This window comes from Colius striatus, chromosome 1 (assembly GCF_028858725.1).
Source record: "Colius striatus isolate bColStr4 chromosome 1, bColStr4.1.hap1, whole genome shotgun sequence".
NCBI classification, from domain to species: Eukaryota; Metazoa; Chordata; class Aves; order Coliiformes; family Coliidae; genus Colius; species Colius striatus.
Window position 1 is genome coordinate 117,145,196 of NC_084759.1, and position 17,856 is coordinate 117,163,051.

Genomic DNA, 17,856 nt, shown 5'->3' on the forward strand with positions numbered 1-17,856 from the left:
GATTCCCTACACCAAGTCCTTCAGGCACAGCACAGAGAGGGCAGACAAGACACCTCTGTCTCCTGGACCAACACCAGCCCAGGAGATCTTTTCCACCCAGAAAGCAAACTCTTCCAAGCCAAAGGGGCTTGACCAAGAAACATCCTAACGCTCAGGAATAGAGAGACAGTCCAGTTCCAAAAAAAAGCGCAGCAGTGGTGGCTTTGCACACAACTACCACATGCACCAAGGTTTCTGGAGTATCACCGACTATGCACAGGCATAGTGTGACAGGCATAGACACAGCTATCCCCAGGTGTTCCTTCAATGAGCAGCACTGGGGTATGTGCAGACACACAGCAATTTTGTAGCCCCCAATTAGATGAGGATCGTCTAAATTTTAGAAGATCCCATAGACCCAAGCTGTCTGTGAAGGACCACCTGGGTATCTCTCAATATACCTTCCAAAAAAACATGTTTATCTTCTTATTACTTGTGTGTTATCCCAGTGCAGACTTGCCCAAGTCAATAAACACGAGATGATGACTGCAGATTTTTATTTACATTAAACAGTTGCTCCCCCAAACAAAGCTCCCCCAAATCAGCTGTTGCTACTAAACACATTTGCTGTACTGCTCTGCCAACCAGTCCACTGGGTGCTGTAAGGACTCACCACAATTCCTAAAGAAGGAATCAGCAGAATGGATGATTTTCCTTCTCATATTTTAAAAACAGAACTTTCTCCATTGTGACTTCTTTAGAAAAAATTGCATGATGCAATAGGCCAGAATGCCCCTATAGCTCAAGATTACTGTAAAAAAAACTGCTCACCAAGAGTTTTCCAAACACAATTCTCCCCATTTACATTGACATATAAAAACTCCAATCCTATTTCCTGCCCCACAAATATCCCCAAAGCTTTCTAAATAACTATGTCTCACTCATTCACACAGCTCTTCTTTCCTTTCCTGCTTTCACCTGTAAGAGCAAGCAAGCACAGGACTCTGCAGTAGATGCAGCTCCCTCCTCCTGGCTCACCAGAAGATGCCAGCAATGAGCATTCCAAGTCCTCAGGGAATGTTGACATAAGGGTCACGTATCGAAGAATCAAGATTTAGGGAATTTTTTAAAGCAGTAGCAGCTACTGATCATTTGAAAGAGATGCATGAGAAACTTCAATCTGAAACTTGGTCTAAAGTGCAGGACAATTCAATTTCTTTCCAAACAGCTTGACTTTTGGGAAATCCTCTGCCTTTTTATTCAGAGCAGTAAAGTATACAAAGAGAAAGTCACAGGGCATTTATTTCCTAAAGTTACCTTTTTCCTCCACAGAAAACAGTTTTTCCAAATTGCAGCAAAAACATTCTCGACAAGCAGAACTCCTACTGACACTGCAACTAATGTCAGGCAGATAATCAACTTCACCTTGTTACTAGCTACCAAAACTACCTCACAGCAGTTTAGTGAGGACTCACTGGGGATCAGAACATGTAACACAGTTACACTCTGGTGACAATTTCACATATGGGCAACTATTTAAGCATGTAGCGATTTACGGTTATTTCAGAAAAGAAAATTAGAGACGCACACTTGAGGTTCATATTTAATATTAAAATCTGTGCTAACACTTTAAAACTGTCTTTTCTCTGTACTAGGTATAGTGGCTTATTAAAAGAGGATTTTAGAACAAAGAGATTTCATGCAATTTTCTACTGGATTTCTAGCAAAATTATTATCATTTAAAAATGAAGAGATGGAACACGGTCCAGTCCTGTGCCAGGGATGCTAATTCAGCTACAAAAGCTTACATCAGAAAAAGGGTGTATAGATTTTTGTGGCATTCTAAGTACATGATAAAGATTTTAATTTCTAATTCACAGAATTATTGTTACATTATTAACTCTGTTTTGCAAATGGTTTTATAGCTGCTGATTTAAAAAGTTGTAATAAAAAGATAACAACTGAGACCCTCTGTTTAGTGTCAAAAACGGGACACCACTAAAAAGAACTGTTTCTCTCTTTATAAATCTGAATTTCAGAACCTGAGAAAGCCAACATAAAAAGAACAGGACACAGAAAACAATATTTTCATTGATCCACCCTTCTCAGCAGGCCTGAAAAAAATGTTGAGTCTCTACTACACTACTTCAGTTCTTGGACACAGCAACATCTGATGTCTCAGCCATTCAGCAGCTGGGCAAAATTGGGCATCCCGTGCTATTCACTTTAAGAGATACAAGTTCCAGAACTCAGGCAGAAGAGCTAATGTGAATGCCTAGAATTGACTTGTAATCATGCAGTGTGCATTTTTCCAAAATTCACTTAAGCTCACATAATTTTTACTTACGTCCCTGTATCCATGGGGAATAGTGCCTGAAATGTCAGCAAAAGGAATGACACATCCAGCTGGACAATATTTACTGGAAGAGAACAAAATACCAAATCAAGATATGCACGCAACTACAATTCTTATAACGTTATAAAACAGTCACTATGCTTTTGATTTACAATACACTGTTATCATTCACATATCACTGTTTAAGGATAAATCCAAATTGAAGACATATCAAATCAGACAAAATACTCAGGAAGATTAGACATTTGAAAAAGTTTTTTAGAGTGTTTTTTTAAAGTGTAGTTGAAACTACAGTTCCAGTGTCAATATCATAAATTAATAAAGCCAGCATTTTATAATATAAACACTGCATGGCTTCTGTAAATGGAAAGTCGGGTAAGTACCATTATTATTTTTTCCTATAAACTACAGACCTGCAAATCTATTTGTTTTGCATTCTTAAAGAATACATCTCAAAAAGATCTGAAAGAATGTATCTGTGAGGGTGATGGAGCCCTGGCACAGGCTGCCTAGGGAAGGTGTGGAGTCTTCTTCCCTGGAGGTCTTCAAGACCTGCCTAGACACATTCCTATGCAACCTGATCTAGGTGAACCTGCTTCTGCAGGGGGGTTGGACTAGATGATATCTAAAAGTCCCTTCCAAACCCTACCGTTCTATGATTCTATGAAAAGTAATGTTATTTTAGAATAGTTGCTGTCAATGCTTTGATTGTAACAAATGGACAAATTCAGTTAATATCACTAGCTCACGAAAAGCAAAGACATTTGTACCCACTCCTGATGCAAGTCAATGCTAGTGCCATTACATACTGCACATATAAAACCTATTAAATTTTCAAGACTTAACAGTAAACTGGAGTAAACTATTAACATTTTCACCACAGTTCAACAACAGCTGAAAGAACTTTGCAAGTATCATGAAAACAATGGGATTCAGAGACGTCAACACATGTTGGAGTAAGGCCAGAACCTACAATTAGAGCCCTATTTAGGAACTTGGGAAAATGACAGTAACACAAAGGTTGTACTTCAAAATGTTTCATGATGCCAGGGCTGAAGCTCTCCAAAAGGTAAGTTTATGTACTTCACAACAGTCTGCAGCTTTAAATGCTGTCCTTGCTTTAGATGGAAATAGAGAAGGAAAAAACAGGGAAATGACAAATGTTTCTGCCATCATTTTATGTCTTCACAGAACCTCATTAACTCACACCAAACCACGAAACGGGCTTGTAATTTCTAACACATTTCATAGTTTAGTGCTCCTTAGGTAACTGTAACATGAATTTCAGTATTTAAGGTGTATACCTGCTGTAAATGTGTTTATAAAAGCAATACTCTTTCTGTGGGAATGAGTTAATAGCTCCTATGTTAATGCAAATTAACGAGGTTCTACTGTATACTGCACGTAAATAAAAACAAATGAGGAGGTGAGGAGAGAGGGAGGAGGAGTGAAAATGTAAAAACGTTTCAGCTCTATCACTAAAAAGTTTGCTGCTTAAGTTCTCTGGACAGTCAATTTTCAAGCTGCATCAGGTATAATAACAAACTGAAGTAGAAATACTAAAGTGACTTCATTACAGAGATTGGGAGGGAAACAGGTAAAATGAGTCTTACTTGAATTCTGGTTCGGAAAAGTGACTTGCATTGTCTAAACAGGTAATTAAGTCTGGAAAGAAAAAATGTTAGGTCAAAAGGATGATAAAGACAACAAGCTCGAGTGTGCTTTTTAAAGTGCACAAAAACCATACATTTGAGCCTCTGTAGCTTAATCAAAAGTCTCAGAATGAAAAAAACCCACATATTCCTACTAAATTTTCTTGCAATAGATTTTGTATTACAGTAGAACCTTGATAATTTGTCTGAGTAACTGTGAAATCCACTGAATGTGACATAGACAAGAGGAGAAACACTACAAAAAACCCATTTACTGCACAGCTTAATTTTAATTTACAGTTAATACTTCAGAGGACCTATAAGATAATTCAGAGACACAACTACACTCTTCTCACAAAATTAAATTAATAGCTAAAGAGACCTGTGTTTTCAGCATTTAACAGTAGTGAAACCAGGCAGTACAGGGAACGAACATTAGTGCCATGTTACTGACATTCATGACTGCTATCTCAAATTTCATGTTTGTCTGCTGTGTATCAGCACACACAAAATATAGAGAGAAAAACATCAGAAAACTGTTGATCTGCTCTTTTTTTAATTACTTCTAGAAAGGTTTTTTCAAGCCTTTTGCCTTCTAAAGCAGTTGCTGACAAGCCTTCATTTCCTTTTGGACTAAGTATATTACTCAGCTTTACAATGAGTATAAAAAGATGCAAAACAACTACAGCAACCACCTTGAGAGCCTGGAATAACCAAAAATATAAAAAAAACCCCAAAACCAAAAAAATCAAAATAAATAGCTAAAAGCCCAAAAAGTAGTCAGCAAATTATATAATTAAAGAGCTGAGGGAGTATAGGGCACTGTTACTCAAATAAAATTTTCCATGAGGTCATTCTCTCTAAAATATACATAGTTTGATAAGAAAACTTGTTAGTTATATGCCATCTTGATTACCACCTGAGAAAATGTATTTTGTCCTTTACCTGAAGCAGTTCTTTCATTCATAATAGATAACCGTGATTCTTCATCTGCTATCCCAGGTAAACTTTGATATAATTTCTCTAAAACTACAGTAACTTACAGTAACTGACAGTCCAATTTCCTGTGCAGAAGTATCAGGAAGACTGTATTGAAAGTCTTCACTTCTACAAGTTAATTTGTGAGAACATGGGAATAAATAAATTCACTCTGTGTTTTTACTGGGCAGCTCTATATAATAATTATAAATACCTGATTTGTCAGTGGTTGAATAAACTGCAAGAAATCCACGTCCAGAAGTGTGTGTTCCACTCATAAACTGTACTGTGACTTCATTACTTTTCGAAGTAATTAAACCATCCATTTGAAAGCCAAACCCACAGTATTTTCCTATGAAGAAAAGGGGGAGAACAGACATGGATGAAACCAAACACAGGCAATAGGCACCTTACTTCATTGGCAGTTTAAGCTCACATTCCTTCTGGTGTATCTTCAAAACCAAATACATGTGCATGACACAATAATGTAGTCAGTGTCCCCTTCAAGCAAATGGCAGAGCATGGGTACCACATTTATTTTGTCACTGTCAACAGGCACGAAAGAGCCTCTCATACCCTTACCACCTGCAAATAAATGTGACCTTATCCCATTCGCCTCTTGCTATGCATAACCCTTGCAGACATTTGATCGAAGAGCATGAGAAATCTGTCAAGGAAAAGGATCCAGTTAGGGCAATGGGAGTCATCTGCAGAACCAAATGAGAAAAAAAACAAAATCTTCTCTTTCCTCAGCTGCTGGGGCACTTCTTCCTTGTCGACCATTCCAAGGTTTCTCTCAACCACTTTTCTCAATCTTGGACAACAGCAGGCACTGCATTCAGCATTAATATCCAAGCATATGTGAGCACCATTATTACACATTGCCAGTTGGTTCATTTTCTGGTTTACTGCAACTATAAAACCTAACAGAGGTTTTGCACCTGGATACTTCACTTCCTATCCAAAATGATCAAAAATGACCATCTCATTTTAAACTGAGATGCTGGAGTCTGCAGATAATGACAATATTTCCCCTATGAAATCGTACAGTTATGACCAAATGACAGTACTTGGATGAACGACTGTTAAACAGACCCGAGTCAGTACAGAATTCTCCAGTCCTACCAACTAAAAACTTTAATAAAACATTGATCAGCTTATTAACCTGTTGAGAAAAAAAAAAGTGTGCTGTTCTGTAGGCTCCCTTAATCATTTCAAGTTGTAAACCATCCACTTAAGATTATGCAGCAGATAAACAAAGTGGATAATCAACATCAGCAAATCACGCTGTGTATGTCTCACTTTACAATTCATTTAGTCGCTTGCTTGACAATATTATCATATTGTAAAACAGCAAAAACAAAAGCCAGATTTCTTTCTCAACTAATGTCAAATTGCAATACTAGAGGGAGTACAATAACACTGTCCTGCAAGAGTAGTTCTTAAATATAATACAAAACAAATATAACACTAACAAATATAATGTTATGTCAAATTGCTTTAAAAATAGAACTGCACTTCCAAATACTAGTAACATTTTTGAAAATTATAAACACAAATTCATATGATTGCTCAGAGCTTTCTAAAAGTTGCTTATTCAGTTTTTTTAACTAAACACATGTATTTTCTAATAAAAACCCTAGAAACTGGATTTTACACTACTTTAATAAAAACTATAATACTGTATGAGTACAACTTTACCTCAATTCACTAGTTAAACTAGCTATCAGTAAGAGTTACAAAGAAGTATGTTCCCTTTATCAAGGCTCTATGTTGACCCTATGTTTTGCTCTAAGTCATGTTTCAATGATTAAGTGCACTCACTATGATGAACTGTATCATTTTTCAAGTTACTGCTTTTCCTTTTCGGGTTTTTTCTTGTTTGTTTTCTGGATCTTGTAACCCAATTGAGCAGATCATCCTAAGTTCTATTATGCAGCACATACAGGACAACTAGGTAATCAGGTCCAGTCAGCAAGGGTTTATGACGGGCAGGTCCTGTTTAACAAACCTGATCTCCTTCTGTGACAGGGTGATATACTTGTTGGATGAAGGAAAGGCCATGGATGTTGTCTACCTTGACTTTAGTAAGGCATTTGACACAGTTTCCCACAGTGTTCTCTTAGAGAAATTGGCTGTTCTTTGCTTGGATGGGCATACACTTTCCTGGGTGAAAAACTAGTTAGATGGTCAAGTCCAAAGAGTCATTGTCAATGGAGTTAAATCCAGTTGGCAGCCAGTCACAAGTGGTGTTCCCCAGGGCTCAGTACCGGGGCCACTCCTATTTAATGTTTTTATTAATGATCTGGATGAGGAGATACAGTATACCCTTAGTAAGTTTGCAGATGACACCAGACGGGGGGAAGTGTCAATCTGCTTGAGGGTAGGGAAGCTTTACAGAGAGATTGAGGTAGGCTGGATGGCTGGACCAAGGTCAATGCCATGAGTATCAATAAGACCAAGTGCTGGGTCCTGCATTTGGGCCACAACAATCCCTAGCAGTGCTACAGGCCTGGGTAGGAGTGGCTGCAAAGCTGTCAGGCAGAGGGACCTCAGAGTGATGACTGAGAGCCAGTGGAACATCAGCCAGCAGTGTGCCCAGGTGGCCAGGAAGGCCAATGGTATCCTGATCTGTATCAGGAACTGTGTTGTCAGCAGAAGCAGGGAGGTGATCCTTCCCCTGTACTTGGCTTTGGTGAGGCTAGACCTCGAATATTGTGTCCAGTTTTGGGCCCTAGTCTGCAAGAAGGACATTGAGGTGCTGGAGAGGATTCGGAGACAGGCTACCAAGCTAGTAAAGGATCTGGAGCACGTCTCATGTGAGGAACAGCTGAGGGATGTTGGGCTGTTTAGCCTAGACAAAAGAAGGCTCAGGGGAGATCGTATCACTCTCTACAACCACCTGAAAGGAAGTTGTAGCAAGGCAGAGGATGGTCTCTTCTCCTTAGTAACAAGCAATAGAACAAGAAGAAACAGCCTCAAGTTGCTCCAGGGGAGGTTCAGGCTGGATATGAAGAGGAATTTCTTTACTGAAAGGGTTGTGAATGGGCTGCCCAGGCTGGTGGTGGAGTCACCATCCTTGGAGGTGTTTAAGAGACAGTTGAATATTGCACTTAGGGAAATGGTCTAGTGGTTGATAGGGCTGGGACAAAGGCTGGAATTGATGATCTTAAAGGTCTCTTCCAGCTGAAACGATTTTATGGTTCTGTGATTCTTTGACCAGCACAACACTCCCCTCAGGCTAGGTCAGACTGTTCTCGAAACAACAACTTCTCTGGGCAAATATGGTGGGTAAGACATTTAAATCTAGCTTGCGTAAACTATGCAGTCCTGCTTGCACCACAGTGATACAGCCTTTGGCAAACTGTGGATCAATACACCTTATGATTCATTGCAAGAGATAGTTTTCAGAGTATAAACAATTTTTCTAACTCTTCCTTGGACTCTCACCACACTTTTGGCAATCTTTTAAAAAAGTTGGCACTAGAATGAACAAAACGTGACTCCTGTGCCTCCTTTGTTAATAGTACATGCAGAAGATGTAATACTATCATTCTGTCTGTCTGCAGTTACTCACTGAGGGGACCTCAAGTGCTTCCATATAGCAACATCACAGCAGCAGAGCTAATATGCACAGTAGCTTACATTTTCTGCTCCTGTAGGTCTAGGCTTATACTGTATGTATTAAATAAGTAGATCTGACTGTAGATACACAATGGTTGGACTGTGATGAAATCTAAGAAGAACACCCCAAGGTCTTAATTATACTAGAGGAAAACCAAATACACAAGGATTTCAGTCTTGTTTTGATTTATTGGTAAATATTCAAAGGCTTGGAATGAGAACCAGCCCTTAAAAGTTTCATTAGAAACCTTCTCTCTTTATCAGAAAAATAATCCACTAACAATTCATTTTTTAATCTCATCAGCCAATTTTTAGGTCATTTCGGGTAGGTATCAGTGAAGTTCAGATTCTATGCAATACAAATATTTTAATGTTAGGCCATGTCAGTAGTCTTGAATGGAACAATTTAAGATAATTCCATATTTCTTCCAAACAAATTCAGATTACTGTTTAATTTCTCTAGTATTTGCTGCTTCAAACATGAACAAGAATCTGCATCATCTGTATCTGCCACTATTATATCACTGTGTCGTGATTTAATAAATTAGGAGTGGAAAAACACACAGATTGCTCAACATACTGTGCTACTATACCAGCTGGGAACAGCTGAAAGTCAAGAGAAACAAATGAAGCAGAAAACTTACTCAAACCCATTAAGTCACTTGTAAAAGTGAGTAATAGACTTATCAGAACTGCACGTTCCTTGCCATTTAAGGACTCCAGTGCTTCCTATTTTAGACCAAGTCTGGCTCAACTGCTCCAAGCACATATTTATTTTCACATACACTTACCTAGGTAACAATGGAAAAGAGAGTTAACAAAGCTAACATTCCACTACCCTCTTTATAAAGACTCAATTTAGTGGGATGGGCATTTGGTTGCACAAGAAAAAAATCTTGATGCAAGTAAATTTCGCTTTCTCTCTCCCAAAGCTTTAGGAAAGAAAATAACACTAATCTGCACAATAACAACTAATTTTAGCGAAAGATGAAAGTAACGACCAGGATCTTAAAACCCTACATCTGCCTTGATGTAAATGATAATGTCTCACAGCTCTGAAAAAAAAAACCCAAAACTGCTTTACACTCACAAAATTCAATTTGTCAATTGAAAGAGGACAAAAATTAAAGTACGGACATTATCAGAAGATGGGGAATACTTGAACTACGCAACTTTTAAAGCCTGACATCCTTTAATAAGAGCCAATATGAACAGCTCAAATCAGAGCTATTCCATACAAAAATAAATGTATTTCAGGATATATATGCACACACATTTATGGGTTTTTTAATGAAGATAGCTATAGCTTTGCAATTCCCTCTCCACGTGCTTTCAATGAACTTTGCAGGCTACTGGGAAATGTCAGAGCAAAAAAACCCTTAAAGTGCAGTTTCCATTGAGAATCCGACAAATTGAAGATTACTACAGTTTCTGTGTTACATTTAGCATCTAGTTTTATCCACAAAAGAAAATGTAGGATGTTCTGCTATCATTACAACTTATCATTTTTTCAGTACATTTTTAGGATATAGGAATTGTGTCAAGAAGATAGACATTTACTTACACTTTAATAACAGTAAACAAAATGCAATTGCTTATGAGTAAGTACATTAAGACTATTCTGTAATTCCAAATAGTTCATCTGCTAAGCAACAATGGTAAGCATCCTTGAAATGAGCACAACACCAGAGAGATAATCAGACTACTGTTTTCTTTACCACTTTTCTTTTTATGAAGCTACAGTTCCACCTGTACTCCCTTCCCTGAACTGATGACCTGTATAGCATACAGAAAAATCTTACCTTATCTTTGCTTTCTTATAGTACTATCAGTAGTAAATTTATTAAAACTGGTATCTGGTATCTGGTTTCCTACTGTGGTACAGTACACTCAGCACTCCTCCAAGTTTGGCGGGGTTTCCTTGATATGAAGCTCAGGAAAAACATAGCTCTGATTACAGATTTACTAAAATTCCTTTATTTGCATTACGTGAGATTCTTGTAAATAATAAACACTTCCTTCTCACAAGGAGGAAGTCATTTCTCACAAGACTGAAAATTCACATTGTACAAAGATTTGTATGATGCATTCAAGCAAGATCTTAACCTTCCCAATATCCAACTGAATTATAACAGTTTTGTAGGGCTCATGAAAACTAATGTCACACACCTAGCAGTTTCTCTATGCTCTGAGCAGCTAAACAAGGAGACAGTTAAAAAGTAGCAAAAGTGTCAACAGTATATCCCAATTCTATACAAGACAACAGCTCTTAAGTAGCAATAATAAAAGCTCCTACCTATCTCTGTCCTGGTGGGGCCAATCCCATTGTGCACTCTTAAATAACTTGAATGACAAGAATCTGAGTCATCAATATCAAAATCGCCGAATTTGAGCTGAACTCTCTTCCCAGGCTTTACACGAATTTCCCACTCACAGACTGTGCTATTGGGAGAGGTGTGCGGGTAGTTTATCGAAGCAAGAGTTCCACTTTCAGGGCCTAGAACGGTGTGTCCACATCCATCACCTACAAAAGAAACAAATAAATCAGCTCTGTGTGTTCACCTTCAAGGCTTCACTAGTGATTTAGTCACCCGGGGTTTTAGCAGTGGTATAAGATTTGTTGAGTTTTTTACTCTAACTAATCATGTTGCAAGAAAACTAACTCCATATAAGTCACATGCAGATGAAACAGCAATTGTGAGAAAATATTATTCAGCTAGCTTTGCCCAAAGTTTACCTTTTTGTTGTAGGTGACCAAAGAGCTGCTATGACTTCCTCAATGATATAAAAGTTCATTCACAATGACTTAAAAAATTGCATAAATGGTACAGAAAGTGTTCTTGCTATTTCACATTCCCTCAACATCTATGTACACAGGAAAATCGGTTTTGAGAAAGTGGGAGAAGCCTGCCAATAAAACCAGTGTGCGTCACATCAGTTTTACCATTGTTATTGTACTCACAACATGATGAAAATGGACTGGATGGTCTCCAGAAGTCCCTTCCAATCCCTATCATTCTGTGATTCCATGACAGCATGTACTGAATACCCAAACCCCACCTGGACGAGTTCTTGCGTGATCTACTTTAGGTGGTCCTGCTCTGGCAGGGGCGTTGGACTAGATCTTTCAAGGTCCCTCCCAACCCTTAAGTTTCTGTGGTTCTGTGAATATGACCACCATCAAACTGCTAGTGCATCAGTTTCTACCATACTACAATTTGAATGCAGTAATTAATTGTTACAGCTCATTTTAGGGGGATTTGTACATTACAACTCCAACCTGGAGCCCTTTATCTAACATTTGAGAGTTAACTTCAAGCAGCAGTAACACTACTAAAAGACCACTTGTCTAACTACTGGGAAAAAATAGCACAATTTATGTAATCTCAAAATCAAATTCTAAAGATCAAACTGAGAAATCTACTTAAGCCAATAGCCAGACTTGAATTTCCCCCAGTATGTAGTACAAGAATGGTAAGAATTTGTGTGTTCTTTTGGAAATAAGAACATTTTTAAGTGACATCCACCATCACTGGCTCTTTAGAAATTGCAGTACCAAGATTAATGAAAGTATTCCCAGCAAAATTAACACCTGTAATAACATAAGCCCCACAAAATCAGCCTCCTAACATCTCTGATTTATTTTTTTTAGCACCAGATAGCTACAAAGCCTATTTTTTTTTTATTTAGTCCATGAAATGAGTAGACCAGGAACAGTTATTATCATTTCCAAACTTTGACACTAGAAGGTCCAGAGATCTTTTGAAAGAGATCTATGCATGTTATCATAAAAACAATTAGGAACTTTCACGATCTTGAATAAAGCGACACAAGCAAAACCAGGCCAAAATCAGATTAGGTATGCTGCTAAAAATGCCAGTCCAAACACATTTACTATCTGTTTAAGTGCATATGCAGTTCCTACAAAGTAATCAGGACAGATTTAACATGACGTCAAGATTGCACACTCTAGAAATTCACAATGATCTATACCATTTGATACAGTAGATGTTTGTTTTGACAACTAGAAGTGTCTGCCTGAAAATGTTTCATATTACACACTAATATGTGTACTTGCTCGATAAAACTTGAAAAGTTAAACTAAGCTTTAGGGACAAAAATTGTACATGTGTTTAAACTCAATTTCAAAACTTGGATGTATTTCAACAAAAAAATAAAATAAACCAGGAAAAATAAACTGTGATGCTTTACTAGGTTGGATGAATCTGTTTGGAAAAGCATCTGATGTCTAGTAATAAGACCTATTCTCTTTATATACTGAGCCATGGAAAGACAGCTGCACGCTAAAGTGCTGGTGGTATATGCTGAATCACAAACAGATGTAAACTGCAGCTTTTTTCTTGTAAGTCACCTTGAAGGAAAATGCTTCCTCTTCCTAGGAAATGGTAAGTGATATCCACTTCAGTAAAACCTAAAGTTCTGTTTGTAAAGCTGTTGTTTAGTCATGTTTTTCTTCATCCAATTTTGGCAATTTTCTTTAAAACACTGTGTTCCATTCTATGGCAAATATCATTCCCATTTGGGTGACAGCTAATAAATTCCTTTCCTAAATTACTGTTGTTCTAATACATGAGGCACAATTGTCCAGTGTTACAAAGAGGTAACTTAAACCGTATGTTTTGTGTAACATTTTAATCCTGGTTTCTTTCCAAAGGCATGTTAAAAACCTAAGTGATTTATCATTCAACCTGTAAGGCTCCAGTTTACTAGTTGGTAAACATTTAAATGTCACATTCCTTATTAGCCACAATACATTTAACAGTTAAGAAAAAATACTGATTCTTTTGCTAGTAAACTAATTTTTTGCAGACAAGTACTCACACATCACAAAATGCATGAAACTTATATTAACAATAAAAACAATAAATATATGCTAGATCTTTACTTGTGGTGCTATTTGTGGCTAGTATTTTAAAATTCTTTGTACTGAAGACATATAAAACCAATTTTCAACGTAAGCAGCAGTCAGTTTTAGGTTACATCCTAAATAAAAACATGCCAGTTAACCAGTTCTGTGCCTTTCCTCTCCTGTGACAGGGGTAAGCAACTGTTTACTCATTTACAGGTTGAAAATACTCTTCAGATATGCTAACATCTTGGCCTTTTGAACATGAAATCATATTAGCTTTCACCTGTATGGGCAGATACATTGTTCTCAGTGCATTTTAAGGCAAATAATGCTTGCATGATCTAGAATACTTGGTAGTTAATTATTTCTCATTTCAATGAGCCTGTTATTGTAATGCAGTAACCACACAAATGCTATTTCTTACAACCGGAAAAACCAATAACGCACATGATTATGTATTTTTGATTCTTCCCTACACTTCATCATCTTAAGTCTATGCTGCTGAAAGATGAAGTGAAGCTTGTGCCTCTTTGACCTAAACTGCACATAAACTGTGTACTTCACCAGTTAAAAGTTGAAAAGATCACACCTAACATTCATTTCAACCATGCTCTGCACTAGTTTCCTGTTCAACTCTCTCAAGTGTGAAACAATACTGGCACCAGGTTTGTATGATGAACAAAGCACATCTTTCTGATGAGAACAGCAAAAGAGCTCCAAAACTACTCTTAAAGGTTTAGGTGATAAAATTCAAAAAATATATTGTTAGTTTTAAAAAAACATTTCGATTTTTCTTTTAAAGATACATCACTAAGAAAAGCCAGATTTCCCCTTGTAGCTTGGAACAATCAGTCTTGTTTCCTGTGGCTAGATAGAAAAACTTTGTCATCTGTCTCACGCAACTCACTGGAAATGCAAATCTCAAATTTCCCTTTCATTGTAGGCTTTCTTGAAAACATGCAAAGAAAAATTCTTCTCTAATCTATCCGTATTAAAGAACCTGTTGTCAAAGCATACTCAAAAAGAAAAAAGTTGTGCATAACTTATCTACAGCATCGTCTCACTATGAAGCCAGTTCATAAAAGTAGCTAGTTCTGACTGGACATATTAGATCTCATTTTGTCATGTGTTTCACTTAGGTTAGCAACAGTAGAAGTGACAGACACACTTCATGCATGAAGAATTTAAAGATTACTATTGCATGTGTGGCATGCAATATGCAGTCTGCCAAGGGCAGCAGCTTGGAAATTTCTAAAAAATCACATTTCCAGTGAAACTTGCAGGACAATGAAACCTCATTTTATTGTTACTGTAAAAGAGCAGTTCTTGAGCCTCTCTATGTAAATGGTACTTCATAATCTCTGCCAAACTTGTATAAATACCACCGATCAACTCCAGAGACACCTACAGACATCCTGTATCAGGGGAGTAATCTGTAATACTCAGCAATTTATCCAGCCACGAGAAAGCACAATTCTTTGCACTACAGCCATATACACAGGAGCATTAGCCACTTTGTTCATTTTAATTGCCACAGAATCTTTTGCTTCTGTTAATCTGTGTGTGCATGAGACTGGAGTATCTGAGAACACAGAGGAGAGACAGAAATCAATTCCTAAATAAATTATTCCTGAGTGGGCTGACAACTCCTGTTGTCAGTACACAGTTGAATGAGTCTCTTGCTTTCTTACAGCCCTCTCTGTCACGCAACAGACCGCCTGCACTTGCAGAACTGATGAAGCTCTTCACAGAAGCACTGGATCACTTGTGTGCATTCCTCACACCTGATATTTGCTGGAAGGTCTGTAGACATGTGTAGGATTTCATGTGTCCTGAGGCTCACGCTCACAGCAAACATGAATAAGCCCGGTTCTTCATCAGAATGTGTGTTAGAAACATGGCTGCCTCTTAAGAAGCTGGTAGGGGAAAGCAGACTGCTGTCCTCAGGAGAACCATTCATCTCTTCTGCAGGCGCCTTTGAATGCAGTCTGGATGAATTATCCTGACAGACTACATATGATTCTCAGGCTATGGCACGTTGATGTCTGATGCAATCACACAGATGATTTAGAATGATTTCTTATACCCAAGTTCTTTACATCAACAAAATAAGAAACTTGACCCAATACAAACATACCAAAATGTATTGGATAAGAAGAAAACATGACATTTCATAAAATGAGAGGATACTGCACATGCTGGAATGGGTGCTAAGTACTAATACCCACAAAAAAGATAAACTATTCTTTATAGTTGTTGAAGTCAATTAATCACAACTTTTTCCCGTGACACTGGCTGCTGTTTGTGACTGCTAATCTTGTTCTCACTACCAAACCATGTTAAAAATTCATCTTTAAGACTGCAGAATGCTTTCTTATTCCTTACTTGGAGAAGACGGAATGATAAAATAAAGACATCATGGAGTTTAAGATTAGAGTCTATAAGGCACAATAACTGATGCATATCAAAACACTGATCTCAATTTTAACATGTGGCGCTGCCTTTTGAACAAACTCAATTTAACCAGTAGGTTTCCTGAAAAGATTTGACGTACTTAAGCTATGATATTCTGTAAGTTTGTGACTACATACAGATGCAATTAAATCTTTCTTAACTAAGCAAAGGTAGAACCAAATCTATTGAAGTTATGTAAGCGAAAATACATTTTAAAGTGCTCATTTTAACTCCAAGTATACAACTCTTTCTGATTCAATGTACCACTATAATTTCTGCTCTTCTGTTTAGCTCCTGTGACCTGCATTTCCCTGCTTTTTATAGATGTGTGAATAAAAGACTCTGTGTGTACTTTTTGCTGTCCTCAGTGTGCACAAGAAAGTTTACACAACAACAGTTCCACAAATAAGAAACACTGAGGAATTAAGACCACAGAAACATAAAATTTCAAGTAACTTCTCCACATATTTACCAGTGGCCTTATTTGTGTCCTCCAAACACTGCTGTTTCCACCAAAATTCAAAGAACTATATTCTTCAGGAAGAAATCTGCTCCTCTGTCAGAATTAATTTTCTTCATTAATTCTGGCCAAGCACGCAGTCCACCTTTACCTTTAAGTCATTTTTCTAACTCAGTAACACACTGGTTTGAACATTTCATCCCACTACAGATATTTCACAACATAAAATACCCCACACTTCCACAAGTGAGGCCACAGCTCAATAAACACTTGAAAGCACTTTAAATCAGTGTAGCCACAGACAAAAGCAAGCCTTGTCTGCCTCTCACTTTTGGCAACTGAAGGTAAACACTTCTGCAGCCACATGGTAAACCAGACCAGGGAGTAGAGATAAAAATAGCTGTTAGTTTTAACCTAGAGCAATCCCTTCATTTGTTTCAGTGTGCACATACAGCAGTGCCTTCCCTGACAGATGACAGTATGAGGGTAGGGAAACACCAGCAACTGCTTCTTTCACCAGCACTGCCAGCCTGGGTTTGTATTTTAAATAACCTTGAATCTCAACCAGAAATGTAGAAACCATCCCTACCGTGGGAAGACCAGTCACACAGGAGTGGCACACCGGTTTCACAGACTGAGCTGGCTGAAGGCAAACCAGTGCCCCTACCCATTCCCACTGTACAGTGTTATATTTCACAGAATCACAGAATCTTAAGGGTTGGAAGGGACCTCAAAAGATCATCTAGTCCAACTCCCCTGGCCAGAGCAGGACCTCCTAGAGTAGGTCACACAGGAGCTCATCCAGGTGGGTTTTGAATGCCTCCAGAGGAGACTCAACAACCCACCTGGGCAGCCTGTTCCAGTGCTCTCTCACAGTGAAGAAGTTTTTCCTTACGTTTCTTTGGAACCTCTTATGTTCCAGCTTGTACCCCTTGGCCCTTGTCCTATCATTGAATATCACTGAGAATATCCTGGCTCCATCCTCCTGATACCTACCTTTTATGTATTTGTACACAGGCAACTCACATCCCTGAGGCAGCTCATTGTGCAACTCCTAGTGAGTGGTAGGGCAAGGAAAGGAGGACAGGTGGGATTATGGTTTTCTCAGCTAGGATTTATTTACTTAGTGTGGAGCACCCTTAGAAGGGTGACGAGATGATGGGTTGAAGTTCAAAAAAAAATAGGAACACGACAAAAGGTAAAGCACAATAAATGGTTTGCCTTTCAAAATGTTGACACTCCAGGGAGCAGAGAGGCAGGCAGGGCTGACAGAGGCTGATTCTTGCACTTACAGCAAAAGTACAAAATTTAAGATGCCATTACAATAAAATTTTACTGTTTTCATTTACAACACTAGTCACATGCTGGGCTAGTGATAATTAGCCCTTTATTATTTTCATCTGCACGCACAGCTTTTCAATCACCATCTCTGGAAATACAGTCTTAGTTTTCAGCCACTGAATTTCATAGAAAATAATAACAC

The 17,856-nt window shown here is 38.0% G+C and overlaps 1 protein-coding gene across 3 annotated transcripts in view; it reads right to left on the reverse strand.

Annotated features, from left to right (window-relative positions):
- DCBLD2 (discoidin, CUB and LCCL domain containing 2) overlaps positions 1-17,856 on the reverse strand; it is a 95,426-nt gene that overhangs the window by 18,596 nt on the left and 58,974 nt on the right. For all 3 annotated transcript variants that reach the window (XM_062004378.1, XM_062004370.1, XM_062004364.1), the window contains exons 2-5: positions 10,886-11,113; positions 5,180-5,317; positions 3,949-4,000; positions 2,327-2,399 (exon numbers count right to left, since the gene is read on the reverse strand). In XM_062004378.1, coding sequence (XP_061860362.1) covers positions 2,327-2,399; positions 3,949-4,000; positions 5,180-5,317; positions 10,886-11,113 — 491 coding nt within the window. The remainder of the gene's footprint in view (positions 1-2,326; positions 2,400-3,948; positions 4,001-5,179; positions 5,318-10,885; positions 11,114-17,856) is intronic.